The sequence below is a fragment of the Pithys albifrons genome, chromosome 24, assembly GCF_047495875.1.
Source record: "Pithys albifrons albifrons isolate INPA30051 chromosome 24, PitAlb_v1, whole genome shotgun sequence".
NCBI lineage: Eukaryota > Metazoa > Chordata > Aves > Passeriformes > Thamnophilidae > Pithys > Pithys albifrons.
In genome coordinates this window covers 3,292,873-3,315,066 of record NC_092481.1, presented here as the reverse complement: position 1 = coordinate 3,315,066, position 22,194 = coordinate 3,292,873, and the positions used below count along the sequence as shown (strand labels likewise).

At 49.4% G+C, this 22,194-nt stretch overlaps 1 protein-coding gene across 2 annotated transcripts in view; it reads right to left on the bottom strand.

Moving 5' to 3' along the window:
* LOC139682400 (lethal(3)malignant brain tumor-like protein 3) overlaps window positions 1-22,194 on the bottom strand; it is a 48,103-nt gene that overhangs the window by 2,507 nt on the left and 23,402 nt on the right. For both annotated transcript variants that reach the window (XM_071576717.1, XM_071576718.1), the window contains 10 exons: window positions 22,113-22,189; window positions 19,627-19,712; window positions 15,732-15,842; window positions 13,800-13,914; window positions 13,596-13,695; window positions 12,682-12,861; window positions 11,241-11,372; window positions 10,811-10,872; window positions 8,139-8,305; window positions 3,602-3,664 (listed from right to left, as the gene is read on the bottom strand). In XM_071576717.1, the coding sequence (XP_071432818.1) occupies window positions 3,602-3,664; window positions 8,139-8,305; window positions 10,811-10,872; window positions 11,241-11,372; window positions 12,682-12,861; window positions 13,596-13,695; window positions 13,800-13,914; window positions 15,732-15,842; window positions 19,627-19,712; window positions 22,113-22,189 (1,093 nt within the window). The remainder of the gene's footprint in view (window positions 1-3,601; window positions 3,665-8,138; window positions 8,306-10,810; window positions 10,873-11,240; window positions 11,373-12,681; window positions 12,862-13,595; window positions 13,696-13,799; window positions 13,915-15,731; window positions 15,843-19,626; window positions 19,713-22,112; window positions 22,190-22,194) is intronic.

The window sequence follows — 22,194 nt, the reverse complement described above, 5'->3', positions numbered from 1 at the left end:
CCCTGATCCAGGATGACACAAACTCACCATTTCCAGTGTGCTCAGTGCAAACTGTCCCTGCACAGACTCCTCCACTCCTGTCAAGCTGTTCAGGGTAACATTTAAAGGCAAACACCCTTTTTTTCCTGCTTTTTTTTGGTCAGTTCTGCTAAAAACCTCATGATCCCTGAGATGTGAACATGTGACTACTCCCACAACTGGGATGTTTTATGCCCCCAGACAACAAGGAGGAACTCTTGTGAACTCCTTTTTGGTGTCACTAAACTTGCTCAGATCATGAATTGAACTGATCAAGGCATGGCAAAGTCTGGAAAAACACTCTGCTAATCCACCAGCAAGGAGATAATCAATCAGATGCAAATTAAGCAAGTGATTAACACACTACCCTGTGAAACCCCAGGATGCCCCAGGTAGCAGTGAGTGAAATCATGACATCCTATTTTAAGGAGAGGTTAAACATTTACTTGAGCAAGAACAACCACAGAAACAACAGAGATATAATTAATATAAAGCCCAAATGCTGCAGGGAAGGAGGCAAAGATTAATGGACACAGACAAACAAAATGTGTCTCCCTAAGTTATTCCATTAAAGTCCATTTACAGGCACTGACAGTGTCTCCTCCCCTCACTTGATGCTCACCAGTGCAGCAGACAAGGAGGGACACTCAGCCCAGCCACAAGAACAATTCTGCAATTTTTGCCATCTTCCCAACTGGAATTTTTTTGGATGTCAGTGATTGGTGCAAGAGGAAACGCTGAGTGAACTCAGACAAACATCTGATTAAAGCAAAGAGCTGGGAGGCAGCAATTTGGTGTCTCCACCTCTCACCACACAAAAGACCCTTAGCAAGTTATTTAACCTCCCAGTTAAGGAACTGGGAGGAACTGGGAAGTTCATTCCTCCCCTGGGAATGACAGAACTGCTCCCAGTCCACAGATGGCCACAAATGTCCCTCAATCTTATTTTCAAGCTGCCCAGAGCCTGCACTGCTGCAATGAATGTGTTAAAAATAGCCTGAAACAAATGGGGCTGCTGCTTAAATTAAATAATAGAGTCAAGAGGAGCAGAAAACTGCTGGAAAACAGTCCTACATTTCAAAATGCTTTGGAGTCCAATATTATTCCTATGCTTCATTTTCACTGCATTGCCTCACACATTACTTATTTTAAACAGACCTGCCCTGAACTGGACCTAGAAACAAGTCTGTGCTTTATTATTCATTTCTTTGTTCCATCTTATTTGGATGGATTTTAAAATTCTGTGCACAATTTGTTCTCTTCATTCCTAATGTAAGCAGCAACTTATCCCTGTCCAGCCCCCAGCCAGGAAAAGTCCACAAGGGATTTATTTCCCCTGGATGTGGAGCATTCCAAGGCTGATCCCAGCCAAAGGACAGGCTGGGGTTGCTCAGCTCTCCTCTCACTCACACCTGAGTTCTGGCCAAAACCAAACTGCTAAAAAAGGGTTTTCATTTCCAACTGACAATTTGGTTTGAGCATGAACTTGTAAAACAATGCAAGGCCCTCCAATCTGGCACAGGAATCACACTTGGAGGCTGCAGGAAATCAGGGATTAAAATAGATCATGGCTATGGCACTGTCAGAACCAGAGAGGAGTTGCTGTGTTTAAATTATGGCCAGAAGAAATAAAATACATGGAGAATGTTGGATTCATTACAAGGTTTACTTGGTACATTTTATCTCTTACCTCTAATTACACCTGCCCTAATCAGGATGCACCTTTTACACTCAGCTACACAGAAAGGTTGGTTCATTTGAATAACTGTCACCATTCCCACTCTGTTCAGCTGAAGAGAACTGCCCCACACTGTGCCACTGGGCACAGGGTTTTTAACAAGCCTCCTCTGCTTTTGCTCTCTGTTTTCTGGGTGTCTGCATGTTTTTAGAACAAGGGAAAAGAAAGCACAGGGACATAAATCCAGAGAGGGCACTGCAGCCTGACTGACCCTGAGCAGGAGCCAGCCCTGGAGCAGGGAACTGTTCCAAACCTGCCCTTGCCAGTCACTGCAACAGAGCAGGGGGGCACAGCCCTTCCCTGAGCTCCTCCAGCCAGGGCAGGAGAGCTGGCACACAGCCATGGCATGGACTGGCTTGAAAGGGCCCTTAAAGCCCAACCAGTGCCACCCCCTGCCATGGGCAGGGACACCTCCCACCAGCCCAGGGTGCTCCAAGCCCTGTCCAGCCTGGCCTTGGACACTCCCAGGGATGGGGCAGCCACAGCTGCTCTGCCCAACCTGTGCCAGGGCCTGCCCACCCTCACAGGGAAGGATTCCTTCCCAATATCCCTGCCCTCTGGCAGTGGAAAGCCATTCCCTGTGTCCTGTCCCTCCATCCTTTGTCCCAAGTCCCTTTCCAGCTCTCCTGGAGCCCCTTTAGGCAGTGGCAGGGGCTCTCAGGTCTCTGGTTCTAAACCCAGCCTAGAACATCCTCCAACTCCATGGAATCACAGGATTCCAGAATGGTTTGAGATGGAAGGAAACTTAAGGATCTCACCCCCTGCCATGGGCAGGGACACCTCCCAGTAGCCCAGGGTGCTCCAAGCCCTGTCCAACCTGGCCTTAGACACTCCCAGGGATGGGGCAGCCAGAGCTGCTCTGCCCAACCTGTGCCAGGGCCTGCCCATCCTCACAGGGAACATTTTCTTCCTAATATCTGCTCTCCTTCAGCTTAAAGCCATTCCCCCTTGTCCTGTCCTTCCATCCCTTGTCCCCAGTCCCTCTCCAGCTCTCCTGGAGCCCCTTTAGGCACTGGAAGGGGCTCTCAGTGTCCCTGGAGCCTTCTCTTCTCCACGTGAGCCCCCCCAGCTCTCCCAGCCTGGCTCCAGCCCTAGAGCATCTCTGGGACCTCCTCTGGACTCTCTCCAGGAGCTCCATGTCCTTGTGCTGTTGTTCCTCAGGGCTGGGGCACCTCTGCAGGTGGGGGCTCACTGGCAGAGGGGCAGAGTCCCCCCCCCATGTGCTGCCCTCACTGTGGGGTCAGCCCAGGACAAAGGACATTTGTGCAAATCAATGGGGGGCTCATAAAGAGCCTCCAAGTGCCACCTGCAATGGAAGTGGAAGCTGAAGCACTCAACAGCCCCCATCTATGATCCACCTAAAGAATGTTCCAAAACCCAGGACAGCCTTACCCTGTGCCTGTGGAGGACTCCCAGAAGCCCTGGTGACCACAGCAGGAACAGGGAACAAGCCCAGCCCAGCCCGTGGCAGCAGTGACAGGACACACCACACACAGGACGTGGAGTGACTTCCCAACCTCTCCCTGTTCCAAGGAAAGGCTTTCCTCCTGCTCTCACCAGTAATTCCTGGGAAACCCTCTGCCTGCCAGGCTCCCCAGGAGCAGCAGGCACAAGTTCTCCTGAGAGGCAGCAGACGAGCTGTCCCCACCCCAGTCCAACAGGACATCTTTATAGCGGTGCCAAAGCCACCAACGGCCAAGACAGGATGTTCAGCACAGCTCAGGGACTGGAGCTGCAGGGGACATTTAAAGCAGCAGGATGCAATTAGCCAGGCTGGAATTCAGCTGCCTCCCAAATGCCACAGGCTCTGGAATGCCAAGGCTGAGCAGGGCATTCCACACTTACCTCTTCCCTGAAGACAGAGGCTTGTTCTTTGCAGCCAGGTAAACGCTGGACAAAGTTCACCACCTGGAATCACAGGGGAGAAACATGGCCAGTGAAAATGGGACACCACCAAGCAGAAGCTTGTATGAGTTCTTTATGCAAGAATTTTAAAAAATATTTAATACTTAAAACTCTCCCATGAATGAAGGATGTATTTCCTGCATATTCTGATTCCCATTTGAGCATTTCTCTCCCTGTAAAAGTCCAGCTTTCCATTCCCCTCACAAAATCAATGCTGCTTTTCCAGGTTAAAAGCTGTGTTTGGTTACACTACTTTAAACCCATCCAGAACTTCACCTTCTCTACAGTATTAAGTGACCCTGAGATTGGCTCAGTTGGTTAAACCTTGGCTGTAATAATGCCAAGGTCACGGGTTCAATCCCCTGTGTGGGCCATTGACTTGAGAGTTGAACTTGAGGATCCTTGTGGGTCCCTTCCAACTCAGAATAGTCTGGGATTCTGTATTGCTGGAAAGTAAATTTAGGAAGAAAAAGGGATTTAGACAGTTTCCCAGGCTGACATGCCTGTAAGAGACAAGATAAACCAACTGAGTGAGCACTGCTGGTTTACCAAAACATCCAAAGGCAGGAGAGCTGGGAAGGAAAGGACTTTTGGTTTTATTTAATCCATGGTGGGTGCACAGGATCCATGGCACCAAGAGGATTAAACAAGTAAAACTTAATTTTACATTTCACACTAGGGAAAACCTTTCTGAGCAGGGAATCTGTTAACATTTGGAATAATCTCCCTGGAGACTTGCAAGCAGCCCTTGGGTTACATTATATAACTCTGAGGAGTGCAAGGAGCAGTGGAGGATGAGTTAATGTGCATTGTCTTCTCCAGCTGGAGCTCCCCTGGTTCACAGAAGATTTGTATATTGAGGCATAATGAGATCAAACATCTCCTGCTAATTGGATGCTCCCTTGCTCTGTTCCATGTGAGTTGCTGCAGATGTGACATTTCCTCCTGTGCACAAACAAGCAGCTGGGAGGGGTCACTGTCACACACGAGCATCCCTTCAACTCAGAGCTGTCAAAGCCCCTCCCTGTCAGTGCAGCTCCAGCTGAGCCCACCAATGCACTGGAGTCATTCCCTGCCCCCAGCTCTGCCCAGGCAGGACTGGGGCTCTCAGTGCCCTGCAGGGTTGCTGTGCCCTGGCAGGAGCAGCTCTGACTCCCTGGTGTCTGTTATATAACCTGAGAGCAGAGCATATTTCTCACTCACCCTGCCCTTTAAAGGGAACCCCTAAAATCCACATCTCCATGGGGGACACTCCACATTTTCCTCTGTGGAAGTGCAAAATGCTATTACAAACCAGTACCAAAATCCTGCTTTCCTTTTGGATCCTCCCACCCCTTGTAATTAAAAACACAGATGAAAATCCTTCTGCAGGGTCTGTCTGGTGCCTTCCAGAATTTCAGAGCCAGTTGGAGCCCTGGGGGCAAGAGGCTCTTCAGAGTCTGTGGCACTGAGGGGCTGGCACACAAATCCTGGGCATGCCCTGAGCCTGCCCTGCTCCTGTGCCCGCCCTGCTGCTGCCACAGACACCCCGTGACAGACCTTTGATCTGTCCCAGGAGGGCTCTGCAGGGACACTGAGAGCTCTTGGGAACACAGGAGAGGCTTTGCAAACAAACAGGAGCCCTGGGGTGCACCAGGAATGGAGAAAAAGGGTATAAAAAAGGAGGTAAAAGGACAAACAGGAGAGAAGGAACCCAGAAAGGGAACCAGAGTGACCTGCCTGGTCTGTCACTCCTGGGGAGGAGAGTCCCCAGCACAGGATGTGGCAGTTGAGGGATGAGGGAGGGTCAGGACCAAGAGGGAAAAACACGGGGAACCAACACAGCCCCCAGGGGTGGCAGGGAAGGCCTGAATCCAGGGAAAAGGAGAGGCTGGAGGGGCTCCAGGCGAGGGACTGGAACAGCCTGGGATCACAGTGGGATCAAGGCTTTTCCTTTGGGGAGGTGAATGCCTGCCAGTCCTTCCTGCTCCATTCTGAAGGGAACCCCTAAAATCCACAACTCTATCAGGCAGTGCCTCCAAATTTTCTTCTGTGGAAGTGCAAACTCCTACTACAAACCAGCAACAAAGCACTACTTTCCTTTTGTAAGGAATGGAGAAACTGGAGAAATGGGTTCCTGTCCCCACCCCAGTGCTCCCAGAGCTGTCTGCTGCAAACTCTGACACTCCCAAGGGCACACTGGTTGAAAAAGAGCTTTGTGTGCTCCTGAGAACACCTCAGAACCCCCCTGTGCCCCCTCTGAAGGTGCTGCTGTGATCCCAGATGGGACAGAGAGATCAGCACAGGACTGATATCCCTTGGGGGCTCCTGCAGGACTGACACCCCTTAAGGCCATGCAAAGACAAGCTGGGCTTTTAACTGGGATTTAAAATCCCCAAATCACTTGGCACAAGGAGAGTCACCCCCCCAGGTATTAATCTGATGCAGGATTAACTCCTGAACAACACAACTCCAGCACACCTTCATGTTCTTTGTGTTCTGAAAAGCAGACAGGAAGCTTTCAATAAATACCAGAGCTGCATTAAAGTAACTACTCTTGTTGCCTGTTCTGTGTTAGCAAGAGTTTCTTTGCTGGAGGGCCCCTAAATGCTGCTGCTGCTCTGCCATTTCAGCTGTTCTCAACCAACAGAGAATTAAAGCAACATTTTTGTCCTTAATGTGGGTTTTATAAAATAAACCCAGTGCTTTAGCCTGAAACCAAAGCAGAATTTTACAGCCCCACTGCTCTTGTTTCAGATCAGCAAAATGGGCTCCTTTGTGCAGCAGAGTTCAAAGCACAACCCAAAGGCAAATGTTTGCCCTGCAGGAAGAGATGTTGGGAGCCCAAATGCCACAGACCAAATGTACTCTGGACTCCCTAAAACACAACAAGTCCTGGTGCTTTCATCTCCCAGACCTGAGGCTTCCCTGCCCTGCACATGCTGATCCTGCAAGAGCCCAAATTGATTCCTCTGGGAATTTGTGATGAACAGAATTTGCAAACCCAGAGTCACTTTATTGAAATTCAGGACAAAAACCTGTAATGGCTTCAGCCAAGCCCATTGTGGGGCTGCAATTGAGCTTTTCAATGTGCCAACCACACTGGCACTGGCAGCCAAAACTGGCTCAGTTGTTCCAGGCTGCAGCACAGAGTTCAGTCCATTCTGGGCTGGAATGACTGTACCCAGTGCCCTGAATCCACATCCTGTGCTCCCTGCTCACACTCAGCTGTTATCAAACCAATATCCCAGTTAAATTTACCCAGCAGTTGCTTGAAAGGTCAACTGCAAAGGACAGATTTTATTTGGCTTGGATCCTGACACTGGACTGCCATGAACCAGCCTCGCTGTTTCATCCAAAAGAACAAGATTTTGATTATCATGTCAGAGGATTAACTGCTTCTGACTTTATTGATTTGCTTAAAAGACCTTTTGGACAAATCATTGGCAGCTTTCTCAAAAGGACAGGGAGAGCCAATCTTTCAGAGAGATTTTTTTTTCCTCCTTGCTATGAATTTAATTCAAACACATTTTTATTACAAAAAACCGAAAACCAAACCAACAAAAAAAACCCCCTCAACGACTCAATAAAAAAGGAGCAAGTTTTAAACCAGCAACACTAATTGCTCCATCCCCTTCCCAATTCCCATGTCAGTGCAATCCCACCAGACTCCCAGCAGGGCTCCAGCACAAGCAGCAGAGTCAAGATTGGGTTTATCTGATGTTAAAAGGCATTGCAGGGAAAATTCACTTTCTCAAAGTCTCTAAAGATCCTCTGCATCACCACCAGCAGCACCTTTCTCCTGCTTTGCAGATCTCCTGCATCCCTGCAAGCACAACACTCCAGCACATTCCTCCTGGATTAAGTGCCAGGATCCAAATTGTCACCACTTCCCAAGTGCAGAGACAAATGTTATTTATGCCCAAGGCATCGAGGCAAAACCCAACTACTCAGCACACAAACCAGTGGGGTTCTCACACACCACCTAATTCCAGGAGACATCTCCAGAGCTGCAGAGACACATCCCCAGCTGCACAGATACCTCTGCCAGAAACCAGGTCAGGCTGTGGGCAGTTCTGTCCCAGGGGAATCAGGCAGGGAGGTGCAGCAGGAGTGGGCACGAACAGCTTGGAATTCTCGGCATGGAAAAGTGAATCAGCAGCAAAGCCACGGGAGAGGGGGAGGGAGATCAGAGAGGAAGGGAATGTGCTGTCAGAATGATGCTCCAGGCCTGGGGACTGGGAGATCAAGGGGTAAATAAACAAACAAAGGGAGGGAGGGAATCCTGCTGAGGGCTGTGGATACCAGAGGGTTAACAGGGATGCTTCCCTGATAAAGGGACTTGGGTCCAACTTCCAGCTGAGTCAGCTGGAGTGGCACATGCACAGCAAACAGCAGGGAAGGGAAGAAAATGAAGATGTCTCCCAATTAGCACTCCAGAGGAGGAAGGTGCTGGCTCTCCTGCAGCCCAGCAGGGCTCAGGGAACGGGGAACTCACCTCTTCCACAGTCCATTTGGCAACTTGTTTGGCTGTGAGGCCACAGACCTCTGGCAAGAGCCTGCAGTGCTGCTCCCAGAAGAGATGGAGGCGGTGGGTCGGGTTAGAGGCCAGGGAAGGCATGAAGATGGACTGGTGGAGGGCCTGCTGGAGATCCAAATCAGGGTCTGGAAAAGGAAATGAGACAAGTCAGAGCCAGGCTTCAGGTAGGAGCAGGAGGAAGGGCCAAGTCTGGAGGGGAGAGCGAGGCAGGGTGGTCAGAGGGCCAGGCAAAGCACACGGAGCTTCCAGGGTGTTCTTCCCACCCTCCTGAGCAGGAGAGGGGGGAGAAAAAAGGAAAGATTGCCAGGCTGGGGAGCCTTTATCCTTAGCTTCTTCCCTGGAAAATGATGTCATGCTGCTAACAGAGAAGATGTTTGCAGCGTTTTATTGACAAGGTGGAGGAGTTCTGGTAACAGCATCTTCGGCTGGGAAGTGATGGCTCAGCTCCAGCTCCAGCCCGAGCCAGCCCAGGAAGGGCTCTGTGCTGCCAGCCCAGGGCCTGGGCTCACTCCTGGGGACACTCCCAGGCCAGCAGTGCTGCCTGTTACCTCCAGACATCAACTCCCTCCTCATGTGTCAAGTGACGGAAGCTTTAAAAACCGAGGCAAAAAAAAAACAAGCAGAGGAAGAAATCACCCCTCCCTAATGAGATCACTGGAGCAGTGCAGAGTCATGGTCCTGCAGGGACGAGCTGCTTATACAACAGGAAGGGAGGCAGAGCAGGGGAACAAGCTGGGAAACATCCCTGGGCTCTGCTGTGGCTCTGGTGGGCTGCCCCCAGCCTGCCCAGCACACACACCACATTCCCACCTTATCCCTCCCTTTGGGAAGGCTCCCTGTGCCTCCCTCTGCCCAGTGGGCTGGGGGGTCACATCTGTGGGGTGTGCCACGTGGAAAGCATGAAGGAAAAGAGGAGAGGATATTAAAAAGAAAAGCAGATTTTCTGTGGGTTTCCAGCTCCTTGAAGGCCAAAAGGGAAAGAAGCAGCACTGCAGGTAAAGCTTGTCCTGTGGGATGGTCACTGCCCTGTCCCAAGGGTCACCTCATCTCCATGTCCCTAAAGGAAGAGGGACAGCATCAAATGTATCAAATTTCTAATGATGAGACCACGTGAGGATTAAAAAAAATTAAAGGCTGAGTAACAACTCCTGGGGACAACAGGACTCTGCTCCTGGGAGGGTGTCACCCACTCCTCCCCTGTCCCACTGTCGTGGTGGCCTTGACCTCCAGGAGGTCCCACCTGTGCCCAGAGCTGCCCCCACTGCTGGGTGGGCACTGATTCCATGTCAGATCAGCTCCTTTCCCCCAAAGCTTCCCCCCAACTGCTGGGTGGCCACTGATTCCACCAGACCAACTCCTTTTCCCCAAAGCTTCCCTCACTGCTGGGTGGGCACTGATTCCACCAGACCAACTCCTTTCCCCCAAAGTTTCCCCCATTGCTGGGTGGCCACTGATTCCACCAGACCAACTCCTTTCCCCCAAAGCTTCCCCCACTGCTGGGTGGGCACTGATTCCATGTCAGATCAGCTCCTTTCCCCCAAAGCTTCCCCCATTGCTGGGTGGGCACTGATTCCATGTCAGACCAACTCCTTTCCCCCACTAAGCCCAAATTCTCGTGGTGAGCATCACAACCACCTGAAGAAATTACTTTCCCTCTGAGAAAGCTGCAGTGACCCAAGAGTTTAACCAGAGCTGGGCTGGAAGCTCTGGGTGGTTGTGAAATGACAGCTCAGTGGATTATTGCAGAGTTTCCCTCCCCTGATTCCCACCATTGTGTCAGGTGAAGGTGAGGGCAGAGTGGGCAGCTTTCCCTGCCAGCTGTAACTGCAGCCCAGAGCTGGCAGATCCCTCAGCTCTGAGTGCAGAACTCAGCACTGGGTAAAAATGAGTAATAAAAAAAATTAAAAAAAAAAAGGGTTAGGCACCTGTCCCAGTTTGTGCCTACTTAGCTATTTTTGATTGGAGACTTATTACCATGTTAAATCCTCCTAAAAGCCTGGTCAGCTCCACTCTCTGAAATGGCTTTTTATAGTAAATCTCAAAGTTAAGCATATGGTTTGCTAAAGTGATAGCAGAAAGCTGCTCTGGAAACTTAACCTGCCATGTACCAGGACAAGAAGAAAAGTATTGTTTTGCCATTTAATTTTTCTTTTTTTCTTTTTATTTAATCCTTCAGAAAACCTTAAAAAAAGCCCTCAAATGATTCAGAAAACGTTCCTGAATACCCAGGAGGGCCTAAAAAAAGCAGCTGATGGAACTTAAACTATCTGCCAGGTTTAAAGCAAGTCTCCCTTGACACTGTGCTGGCTCTGGCACTGCTTGACACAGGTCAGAGACTGTTTGGGAATGAAAACCCTCTGCCACTAGAGAAGAGTCTGCAGAGGCACAAGGTCTGCTGTGAATTTGTCTTCTCAGTTAAAAACAAGTAGTAAAACTTTCACTTCTAAGTGATTTTACTCTTCCTCATCCTTTTAAAGGAGTTAAACCCAGCACTGCCATCACCTCCAGTGTGTGCTGTTCTCTTGGCTGTGGAGTCAGAGCCAGAAGAGCTGTGAAGTTGGGAATGCTCCTCGTGACTGTGGGGATGTTGCAGGGATGGATATAAATACAAGGAATAAAATTTAACCAACCTTTCCCATTGCTTTGCTGTTTCACCAGCTGGAACTTGATATAGGCATGTGAGCACCCAAGCCTGAAAGCATCAATTAGAGAACATTTCAGGTGATTCAGGAATGGATGGAATTTCTTCTCTATATAGAGATTAATGGGACTTACAGAAATTTATAGGAACTAAAAACTTTTCCCTCTTAAAGTAAGCAACAGCTCTGCTCCACCCTGACCTCTCTCTGAGCCAAGGGCTCTGCTATTAAACTCATGGCTTGAGTTTACTGCAGAAAGAGAGGCCTGGAGGAAGGGAGAAGATCCCCCATGCCATTCTGGAACCCTCTGCTGCAAATCTCTGCTTTAAGTTCTGATTTACATCTTTATTTCAGACACAGCAGCAGAATCAAGAAAGGCGACTGTTGGTGCACAAAAGCACATCACAAAAACCTTATTTACGTTTTTGGCGCGGCTTTGATGTCTGCAGAGGAATCCTCCTCTCCCCAGTCTCTCTCCTGAGTGTTTTCAGACTGCTCTGATGGAGTGGGAACGCTGCTTTGACACCACTTCTCACTGTCTGCTGCAGATTTTCTGGAAAGACAGAGGAATGACAGGAGCTAAGGTGACATCCCCTGTTCCCTTCTCTCACAGCAGAGCAAAGCTGGCTGATCCTTCCAAGGGAGAGCAGCAACCACCATCTAGTGGTGGAACTTTCCCTCCCCACGAGTCCAAAGTGCTTTGTTCTGTTCCTCCTCTGCATGGATTGGGAGGGATTATGTGGAATAAATCAGCCCCTGTGGACTCAGGCTCTGATCCCAGCAGCTACAGGAAACCACAGTGTTCTGGGGCAAGCAAAGGATTGGAGATTCCTGAATCCTGAGACCTCTGGATAACATTTAAGAGCCTTCCTGACTAAGTTTGATGCATGAACTGAGCTATAGAGTTGGCCAAGGAAGGCCAAGCAGGGGAGTGTTACCAGAATCACAGGGTGAACTCAGACCTCCCACTCTGAGGAAATCAAATACTTAGAAGAATAGAAATGTATCATCATCCTACAATGCCATTTATTCTGTGAGATCCCAAATCTCCTGAGAGGGCTTTATGGTAATGCAATCAATTCTGGTGGGAAAATCAGGAAACCAAGAGGCCTGCAGAGTTTTAGCTGGAAGGAGATAAATTTGGCCATGAGGGCCAGGGAGGGGAGAGAAACATTCATTCCTTTTTTTTTTGGCCAAACAGACCTTGAAACTGTTATAAATCTAAACAGATGAACTTTAAAATATATATTTAAGCCTTCATACACAACAAGGAACAGAAATATTGCTGGGGTTTGCCCCAGTGGGACTGGATTTGTGAAGACTAAAGATGATGTTAATCAAACCCTTCATGTCCTGCTCTGTCCCACCACAGATTTAACTGCCTCCTGTGCTCCAAGAGCTGACACACAGTTTGCTTCAATGCTGCTCAATTCCAAGGTTTTCATGCAAGAAAACAAAGGATCTGAAGGAGATGAACTTGTTTGCCAAGTGACACACACAGAGCCTGGATTGCACTTACAGTTTAATGGTGCAAAATAACCTTGGCCTGACAGTTTTAGGACAGGAAAGGAAGGAAAAGAACATATTTTAAATTGAAACAGCAAGGAAAAATTTATGGAGACAGAATGCAATTTCCTTTGTTGGAATGTGACCAGAGCAGCAGGATTAAGGAATCAAGAAACCTATTAAGGCATATGAGGGTATAAAAGTGCATTGCTCTGTGTTAAGAGTGTCTGGGGCACGGGTCAATATTACAGACAGATGAACTCAATGCTCTGCTGCTCCTCTGCCAATTCTGCTGCATTTTATCCTTGTAAATGGTTTTGTTCCCCAGTCCCTGCCAAGAACAATGATCAGCTCACCTGGATTGTGGAGAGTCTCCCTGGGAGGACTCCCCTGCTCCCAGCAGGAATGGGGCAGGAGTTTCCAGCCTCTTGGCTCTCTGCATGGCATTGCCAGGGGCAGGTCTGTCCCCACCCAGCCTGTCCTGCAAGGGGTTGTCTCTGTTGAGGTTCACATCAGAGTATGGGCAGCCAACCACTCTGTGGAGAGGGACAAACAGAGGGGATGTCATTGCTCCACAGGCACAGAAACCCAGCACAAACCCAGAGAAACCAGGCCACAAACACTCAGGGAGATGTTGTTACACCCAGTTTTAGGTGTGGGAAAGCAGAGTGGCAGAATTAAACCCCATGCTGTTAAAGAAGGGCTTGTCCTCTGTGACCTGCTTATCTGAACAGCACTTCAGGAAACAAGAGAGTTCTGCAACTTCCACTCTGGAAAATTCAAAGTCCTTCACCATATTATAAACCATCAGACCTTCAGACCTCTTACTTGAGATTGTTTTCTTGCTCTTTAAAATAATTTACTTGAGAAAAATCTTTGTCTTCCAAGAGCACACAAAGAAATCAAAAGGCAGAGCACAAAACATGAGAGAGCTCTCCTCACTCTTCTACTTTAATAACCCACCCACACTCCTTCCCTCTCTAATGTCTCCTTGCATGCTGTTCTTGGGTATATTATTTTACAAAAACCCCTCCTTCAGCACTGCTGGAATGTAGAAATTGGAGTGAATTAATCTGTTTGCATTGCAGTGCTAATGATTATAGTGGTATAAACAGAATTTATGATGAAACAGCACATTTAGACACAAGAGGGAGCTGCAATTGCAGCTATAACCACCTCCAGAATAAACACTGAGATCATTCCAGTGCAGTGCAGGTGCTTGTTGCTGCATTTGAACTATTAAAAGCACTCAGAAATGTCCTTTACATACGTGTAGTGTGTCCCATATCGTGGGCCCCGCACGTGCCCGATGCCCTGGCACCCTGGGGTGGGACACACCTGTCCCACTGCCCCCTCTGCAGCCTCAGCACCTGGAAAGGAGGTTGGAAAAGGCAGTTAAAACCAGATTTGCATGTGAGGAGCAGAAGGCACTGAGGAAAATCCCCCAGCACAACAGTGGGGTGTGTGTTCTTACCCAGAGGCACCTGCAGAGCGTGGCCAGTCTTGGCACACCAGCCCACGGGGTGGATGTCAGGGCTGTCTGAGTCCACCCACAGGTCATAGTGAGGGTCCCAGCCATCAAAATGGATCTGCAAGAACCTCAGTGTCAGTGAGAGAGACACTTAAGGGCATGACTCAGCTTTTATGTTGACTTCCCCCTCTGTCTCACCTTGGGGCTGATTCATTCCATCTTTCCATCAGGCACAGTCACCTCTGTGCTTGGTGTCACTGTTTGTTTTCCTGCAGCTCTGTGTTCCAGAACAACCAGGTTCTGGTGACACACTTGTGTCACCCCACACGCTGTGAGGTGCTCTGTGCTCAGAGCCTAAAGCTGTGCAAACACAACACAACTCCCAGGCACTCAGCAACAGGACAAGGGGGGGCTCAAGCTCTGCCAGGGGAAATTGAAGTTGGAAAGCAGAAAAAATTCTTTGCAGAGAGAGTGCTCAGGCATTGGAATGGGCTGCCCAGAGAGGGGGTGGATTCCCCATCCCTGGAGGTGCTGAACTCACTCCATGATGTGCAGGAGGAGCTTAAGTCAGGGGAAGGACAGGCCTTGGCCACAAGTCCAGGCACCTCTTGGGATGCACTGGGATCTGGAGGGGAACATGCCCTGGGGTTTGCAGCCTCATTCACACCCCCAGCTTTGGGGTGGGGTCAAACTGGGACCTCCCTGCAGGGCTGGGTGATGGCAGTGGAAGGAGGAGGAGGAAGAGGAGGAAAGAGGCAGATCCCCATTGCAGGCTCTTTCCCTGATGTGGCCAGGCTGTTCCAGGGATCTCCCCATCCATGGAGCAGCAGCACTGCAACAGGACAAGGGGGCACGATGGGCTCAAGCTCTGCCAGGGGAAATTGAAGTTGGAGAGCAGGAAAATATTCTTTGCAGAGAGAGTGCTCAGGGATTGGAATGGGCTGCCCAGAGAGGGGGTGGATTCCCCATCCCTGGAGGTTTTTCAGCTGAGCTTGGCCGTGGCACTGAGTGCCATGATCTGGTAAAGGGACTGGAGTTGGCCCAAGGGTTGGACTTGATGATCTCAGAGGTCTTTTCCAACCCAATCCATTCTGTGATTCATTGTTTTGTTTTCTGAGGGTCCCAAAACACCACAAAAGCCACCAAGTTCAGTGAGTTTTGCAGGGAACAAGCCACAGTTTCCTGCTGGATGAAGAGACTGGTAGCTCAGGTCCAGCTTAACAAAGACTGAGATCACAGGAGTTTAAAGGCTACTGGGCTGTCTGTGCACCAGAGTTTCAAATGGATGAACTGGCTACCATGTATTGGCAAAACTTGAATTTTGGTCACAATGATGAGACTGAGAATCAACTGGATAATGGGAAGTGAACTCCAGTCCTTCCCATATAACCATCCTTTGGAAAGGAGACCTGTGGCCAAGGAGCCTCCATCAGTGCAGCCTCCACTTCAGCTGGCTCAAACTTCATCTCTCAGAAGCCAAAGCACAACAGATTTTTCTGGTAATGTGTTTATGAGAAAATAACCAATTAAAATCCATTTATGTGACAAATTCATACTGGAGAATGAAGTCACTTCCCACATGGACCAGGGTTTAAATTGCTTTGGGTTTTGCTTTAAGTATGGCAGGAAAAAACCCTGTCAGGTGCCCTCCCCCCAGCTGAACACTAATGCTGCCTCCAGTCCCAGAGAGCACAGAGAAAAACCCCAAGGGATGGAAAATCACCCTGTCAAGTGTCCTTTCCAAACAGTTACATTAAAACAGCAACAACACCAGGCAATTCCATCAGGTTTCAGCACAACAAAGCACCAGCAATCACTTCCAGCTGGGCAGGCCCAGAGGCCACATCAGCTGCCAGGCTGTTGTTTGCTGTTCCTCAGCCCCAGGAGGGTTTTCTGCTCTCAGCACAGGGCTCAGCACTGGGAGCAAGATCACACCTTAACACGATGGTTGTCTCTGTCAACGATGGTTGCCACTCTGATGAGGATGGGATTCCTCCTGTCCACAGCCTCCAACTTCATGTTCACTTGGAAGGCATGAGCAGGACGCTGGAAGGGAGGGTGGGAAGCACAAGGAATGTTAAAGAGGCTGCAGGTCAGAGCCACTCACCTGCCCTGAGTGAAACGTTTTCAGCCACCCCCTTGGATGCCTTTGGGGCTCTGCCCTGATCTCACACAGCACAGCACAGTGATCTCACACTGCCCCAGAGGCTGAACCCACTGCTCCCAGGAGCTTAAACCCAGAGCTTCCAGGAGCTTAAACCCAGAGCTCCCAGGAGGTTAAAATCAGAGTTCCCAAGGGGTTAAAATCAGAGTCCCCAAGGGGTTAAAATCAGAGTTCCCAAGGGGCTAAAATCAGAGTCCCCAAGGGGCTAAAATCAGAGTCCCCAAGGGGCTAAAATCACAGTTCCCAAGGGGATAAAATCAGAGTTCCCAAGGGGTTAAAATCAGAGTCCCCAAGGGGTTAAAATCAGAGTTCCCAAGGGGCTAAAATCAGAGTCCCCAAGGGGCTAAAATCAGAGTCCCCAAGGGGCTAAAATCACAGTTCCCAAGGGGCTAAAATCAGAGTTCCCGAGGGGCTAAAATCACAGTTCCCGAGGGGCTAAAATCAGAGTTCCCAAGGGGCTAAAATCAGAGTTGCCAAAGGTTAAAATCAGAGTTCCAAGAGGTTAAAATCAGAGTCCACACGAGGTTAAATCCAAAGTTCCCAAGAGGTTAAAATCAGAGTTCCCAAGAGGTTAAACCCAGAGCCCCCAAGAGGTTAAAATCAGAGTCCACACGAGGTTAAACCCAGAAAAGAGGTTAAAACCAGAGTTCCCAAGAGTTTAAGCTCAGAGATCCCAAGAGCTCAAACCCAGAGCTCCCCAGAGTTTAACCCCAGAGTCCCCAAGAGGCCTGAGCTGAGAGTTGTCAGCAGCCCCACAGCACCCCAGGCACCCTGAGCTGCCCCAGCTGAGGGGCATTTCCAGGGCAAGGGGCTCTTCCCTCCCAGCCCAGGAACCACCACAGGCCCCACTGACACAGACTGTGCCTGGCAGCAACATCCCCAACACAGCAGGGAAGTGTTTTAGGGAAGGGAAGGCTGAGAGGGAATCCCAGCAATCCACACAAGTATCTCCAAGGGGTGTCAGAGGATGGACCAGACTCTCTCCAGTGGTGCCCAGTGACAGGACAAGGAGCAATGGCCATAAACCAAAACACAAGTTCCACCTCAACATGAGGAAGAGCTTCTTTTCATGGAGGTGGAAGAGCTGCCCAGGGAGGGTGTGGAATGTCCCTCTCTGGAGACATCCCAAACCCACCTGGATGTAAAACTGAATACCCAATTGTGTCACCTGCTCCAGGTGACCCTGCCTTGGACTAAATGATCTCCAGAGGTCCCTTTCAACCTGAACCACCCTGTGCTTCTGTTATCTCACACCTGATCAGAACAGTGGCCACTCCACCACCTCAACACAGCACTGTGTGAAGCCTCTTTACTACCCTACATGAAATCCTTCCTGGCATCAGATCCAGCCCCTGGAATCACAGTCACCTTCACTGCACAGGTCACCACCTCCTTCTCCTGACTGTGCCTGGTTGTTGAACAACCACTGACTCGGGGGCAGCTCCAGCCCCAGTGTCCCCTCTGCAGTTCTCTCCCCTTTCTCTCAAACCTCAGTGACTTTGTGAACACTCCCCAAAGTCCCCTGACCTGATGTGTGTCCTCTGCAACCCCCTAGAAGGAACCTCTCACCAACAGACAGCTTTTTCCAATTTTTCCATTTATCTGACTGCAAATTCCTCCTCTGACCTCCAGAGCTGCAGGTTACAGAGCACTGGATGCTCATTCCAAACCCATCCCTCTTCACTTCTGCACACAGAGGTCAGGATTTTAGCAAGACATGATAAATTGGGTATTTGAACACGACCAGGTAAATGAAAAAATGATTCCAATCACTCTTCCTTACCCTTTTTCCTGCCAGGGGCTGGGGCAGGGAGGGAGGTCCACTCCTGAGTTAAGGGCATTAAACTCCAAACCTGGAGTTCCTCCTGGGTCCTTTCACTTGGACACAGACATTTATCCACGGGGATTCAGCCACAGGACACACTGAAAACCAGACAATCTAAACTGCTTTTATTTTTAGGAGCATCTTATTGAACCAGCCAACCTTGTCTGTGTGCCCTGAGGAAGGAGCCTGAGATCCAAGTCCTGCCCAGGAGAGGTGCCAGGCTGTTTGTTTAAGCCTTGCTGAAGGGTTGGTGCCCTTTTGGCAGCAGTTCAGAAAGGTTTTGGAATTGCCAGCCCAAGGGGATGGGCTGGAATTGTGATGCTCTGCAATGGAACTGCCTCCTGAGCCTTGGGGTGGAGAGGGCAGAGCTCCAGCCCCAGGACCTGCTGTTTGTGCTGCTGCTCAGGGTCTCCAGACCAGATAAGGCAGCTCTTTAAAACTGTTAAAAACTAATTCAGTGAGAAATGCCTGTTCTGGCTCTCAACCCATATTTTTATGTACTGATTTCCTGTAATTGCTAACTGGAATAATAATAATAATTTAAAAAAAGAAATCAATAACTCTGCCATTTATTTTGCACTTCAGTCCAACCAAGCCAGGAAAATAATGAGGTTTGATCTTCAGTGAGTTCTAATAACTGTTGATACATCAAATGCCTTTCTTTTTCTGTCTCTTCTTTGGATGCTAATTTACACTCTGGAGTTTCAGGAGAGCCTGAATTGGTCCTTCTCTTCTCCCAAAGCTTTACACCTGAAGGAGCAGAACCTCCTCAGTCCCAAAGACCTTTCCCACAAAATACATGTGAGGGCAGCAGGTATTAACCTGCAACTCCAACTTCAGCAGAAGGACCCAAGTGCAACAATGGCACAGAGATTTTGAACATATTGCAAAGTTCAGCAAGGTGAGCCAGCAGCATGGAAGGAAAAAAAATCAATTTGAAAGTATTCTGAAGTTATTTGGAAGGTTTTTGTTTTGGTTTTGCTCACAGGGAGTTTCCAGATTAATGCCCTGAACTCCAGGAAGGAAACAAAGCTGCTCCCAAGGTTGAGAGAAGCACCTTCAGAGCCTGCAGGATGATCCTCCTGCACCAGGAGTTTGGCAGAGATGCTCTTTCATCTCTTGCTACACTTGTTCCCTCCCCAGGAGAACTAAAGATCTGCAGGATAACATGGAAGTCCTTGAGAGGAACTTCTCCCCCTCAATTCCAGCCTCACCAAGCAGGGAAACACAGATTTGCACAACTGCAAGGTGGGTGGAAATACCTGAGAGGTTTCTGTGCTTCCTGTAGAGGGGACACTGGTGAAGGCACAATTCTCAATCCCTCAGACACATCCACACCCCACTCCTTCCTCCTTTCCCACCAAAGAGCCCCAGTTTCACACCAGTGATTCCCACTTCTGACCACCAGAGAGACTGGGAATGTTGTTCAAGCAGCACCAGTCCTCCTCAGATGCCAACTGGGAGATTCCCTTTGCCCACCCACTCACACCCTGAGCAGAAGAGCAGCTCCTTCTCCACTCTGTGTCCTCTCTGAGGCACCTCCCACATTGCTCTGAAGTCACAGTTATCTGTGTGGACTGATAATTCCCTTAAATCTGGATGATGCTGGAGATGCTTAGTCAAAAATCCCTTCCAAGACAGCTTTTAATGGCATTAAAAACCAAAAAAATCTTGGAATTTGCTATTGTGTTTTGTTTTAGCAGCACTGAGAGATCATCCTGAAGTCAAACCCAGTTTCACCCTCCTGGCACAGACAAGGTGAACCACCCAAAAATAAAGGCTGTAGCACAACAGGGTGGAAAACAGCACCAGAGCAAGGGCAGTCCAAGAGATTCACCCACCAGTTTGAATGCTCTTGCTGGAGCTGCTTGGGAATTAGTTTCTTCCAAGTATTTCTCCCATGAGAAGCCTTTGGAATCCTTGTATCCTGAAAAAAACATAAAACTCACATTTAAGCAAGAAAACCCCCAAGTTTATTGTTACAAACAACAAAGCAGCAGCTCTGCAACACACAATTAATTATGTTAATTTAGCCCTTCCAATGGGTTGTTTGTCCCTACCCCAGAGATGAGGCTGGAGAAGGGACTGGAGCACAAGTGCTGTGGGGAGAGGCTGAGGGAGCTGGGGGTGTTCAGCCTGGAGAAGAGGAGGCTCAGAGGTGACTGACTGTGGGCCCCTCAGTTGAGGAAAGAGATTGAGGGGCTGGAGCGGGGCCAGAGAAGAGCAACGAGGCTGGAGAAGGGACTGGATGTGGCACTGAGTGTCCTCTTAAACACCTCCAGGGACAGAGAATCCAACATGTCTTGATCCAACCCCACTGTGCTCACCAGCCCAGGGAACAGAGTGCCAGAGTGATCCCAGTGGGGTTGGATCAAGGGTTGATGATCTCAGAGGTCTCTTCCAACCCAGCTGAGAAGAGAAGAGCAACGAGGCTGGAGAAGGGACTGGATGTGGCACTGAGTGTCCTCTTAAACACCTCCAGGAACAGAGAATCCAACATGTCTTGATCCAACCCCACTGTGATCACCAGCCCAGGGCACTCCGTGCCCTGGGCTGGTGATCACAGTGGGGTTGGATCAAGGGTTGGACTTGGTGATCTCAGAGGTCTCTTCCAACCCAACTGAGAAGAGCAACGAGGCTGGAGAAGGGACTGGAGCACAAGTGCTGTGGGGAGAGGCTGAGGGAGCTGGGGGTGTTCAGCCTGGAGAAGAGGAGGCTCAGAGGTGACCTCAGCACTGTCTGGAACTGCCTGAAGGGAAGTTCTGGCCAGCTGGGGGTTGGTCTCTTCTCCCAGGCACTCAGCAATAGGACAAGGGGGCACGATGGGCTCAAGCTCTGCCAGGGGAAGTTGAAGTTGGAGAGCAGAAAAAACTTCTTTGCAGAGAGAGTGCTCAGGGATTGGAATGGGCTGCCCAGAGAGGGGGTGGATTCCCCATCCCTGGAGGTTTTTCAGCTGAGCTTGGCCGTGGCACTGAGTGCCATGATCTGGTAAAGGGACCGGAGTTGGCCCAAGGGTTGGACTTGATGATCTCAGAGGTCTTTTCCAACCCAATCCATTCTATGATTCTATGATTCTATTCCAGCTCCCACAGCAGCACTGCCAGTCCCCAGGCCCTGCACTGCCCTTTAACCCTGACCAGTTCATTTCTGCACAGCTCAATCAATTCTTACTCTCCAGAGAAGGCTGCCAATTAAAGGCTACTCAGAGATTCCTGTGATGTGCAGTGGCTTCACTGAATTCATTTCCCATTTTATTAACTATTCCATGTTTGATGCTGCAAGACTGGAGACACTCCCCATCTCCTGCTGTTTCCTCAGCCCCAGCTCAGTCAAACCAGCAGCCTGGAGAGAAAAGGCTCCCTGGGTGTGCTGCTCTGACAACTCTGGGCTGTCTCTCCCTGGCAATTACATTTAAGAAACTAAATCTGCTTATTTTCTCTTCCCATCTCAGTAATTTTTACCCTCAGGATTGGCTCCTTTTGGCAGGGACTAAATGCAGAGCAGAGTCTGCAAATTGCTGCATTTAAGGCCCTAAGCAGAGACCAGAAGTGGCTGCAGGGTCTGCTGGGGGGCACAGAAATCATGGTGTGAGCAGAGAGCTGCCTTGGGCACATTCCAGGAGCAGGGACAGATGTTCACAGCCCCTCCTGCAAAGGGATCCTGTAGTGCCTCCTGATCCACCTGGCACATGGCAATTACAGGAATTCTTGCTCCAGGGCTGTCAGTCTGGCAAATGGCAGGGTTAATTTTTCTTTTTTAGGCTGGCTATTTTTAAGGTGAATGAGCATTTCCAAGGCCTGCAAACAGCACTGCTTTCCCTGCACATTCTGTCCTTTCTCATTTGCCAACATTCTCTTCATTTCCCAAATTCCAGAGCAGCAGAAAGAGATGTGGTGGATTCTCTGACCCTGGAGGTTTTAAAGGTGAGACTGGACATGGCACTGAGTGCCATGGGCTGGTAATCAAAGTGGGGTTGGATTAAGGGTTGGTCTCTTCCAACCCAACTGATTCTATGATTCTATGTGGCTTCAGCTATTCCCTCACTTCCAGAAATTCCATCTAGGAAATCACAACATGGATTCCTTTTACTTCCAGCTTAAAGGAAATGCTGGAAATCCTTCAGAATTTTGAAATCAAATTCAATTTTAAACTACCAACCTCACTGAAAGAAGGAAGAACCAACATAAAAGTACAAACAACACTATTGTTCAGTCAGTAAAGAGTTCTGAGTGGAACCTGGAACTTGCAAAGATGGAATTATGTGGAAGACACAGTTCTGTGCAGGTTTCTTGGCTGAGGGAGGGAAGGAGGCTGACTTTGAACATACCAGGTGGTGTTGTCAGAGGGGTTCCAGTCTCTTGGCAGTGGCCCACAGGATGGATGTATGGGCTGCTTGTTTCACACCTGAA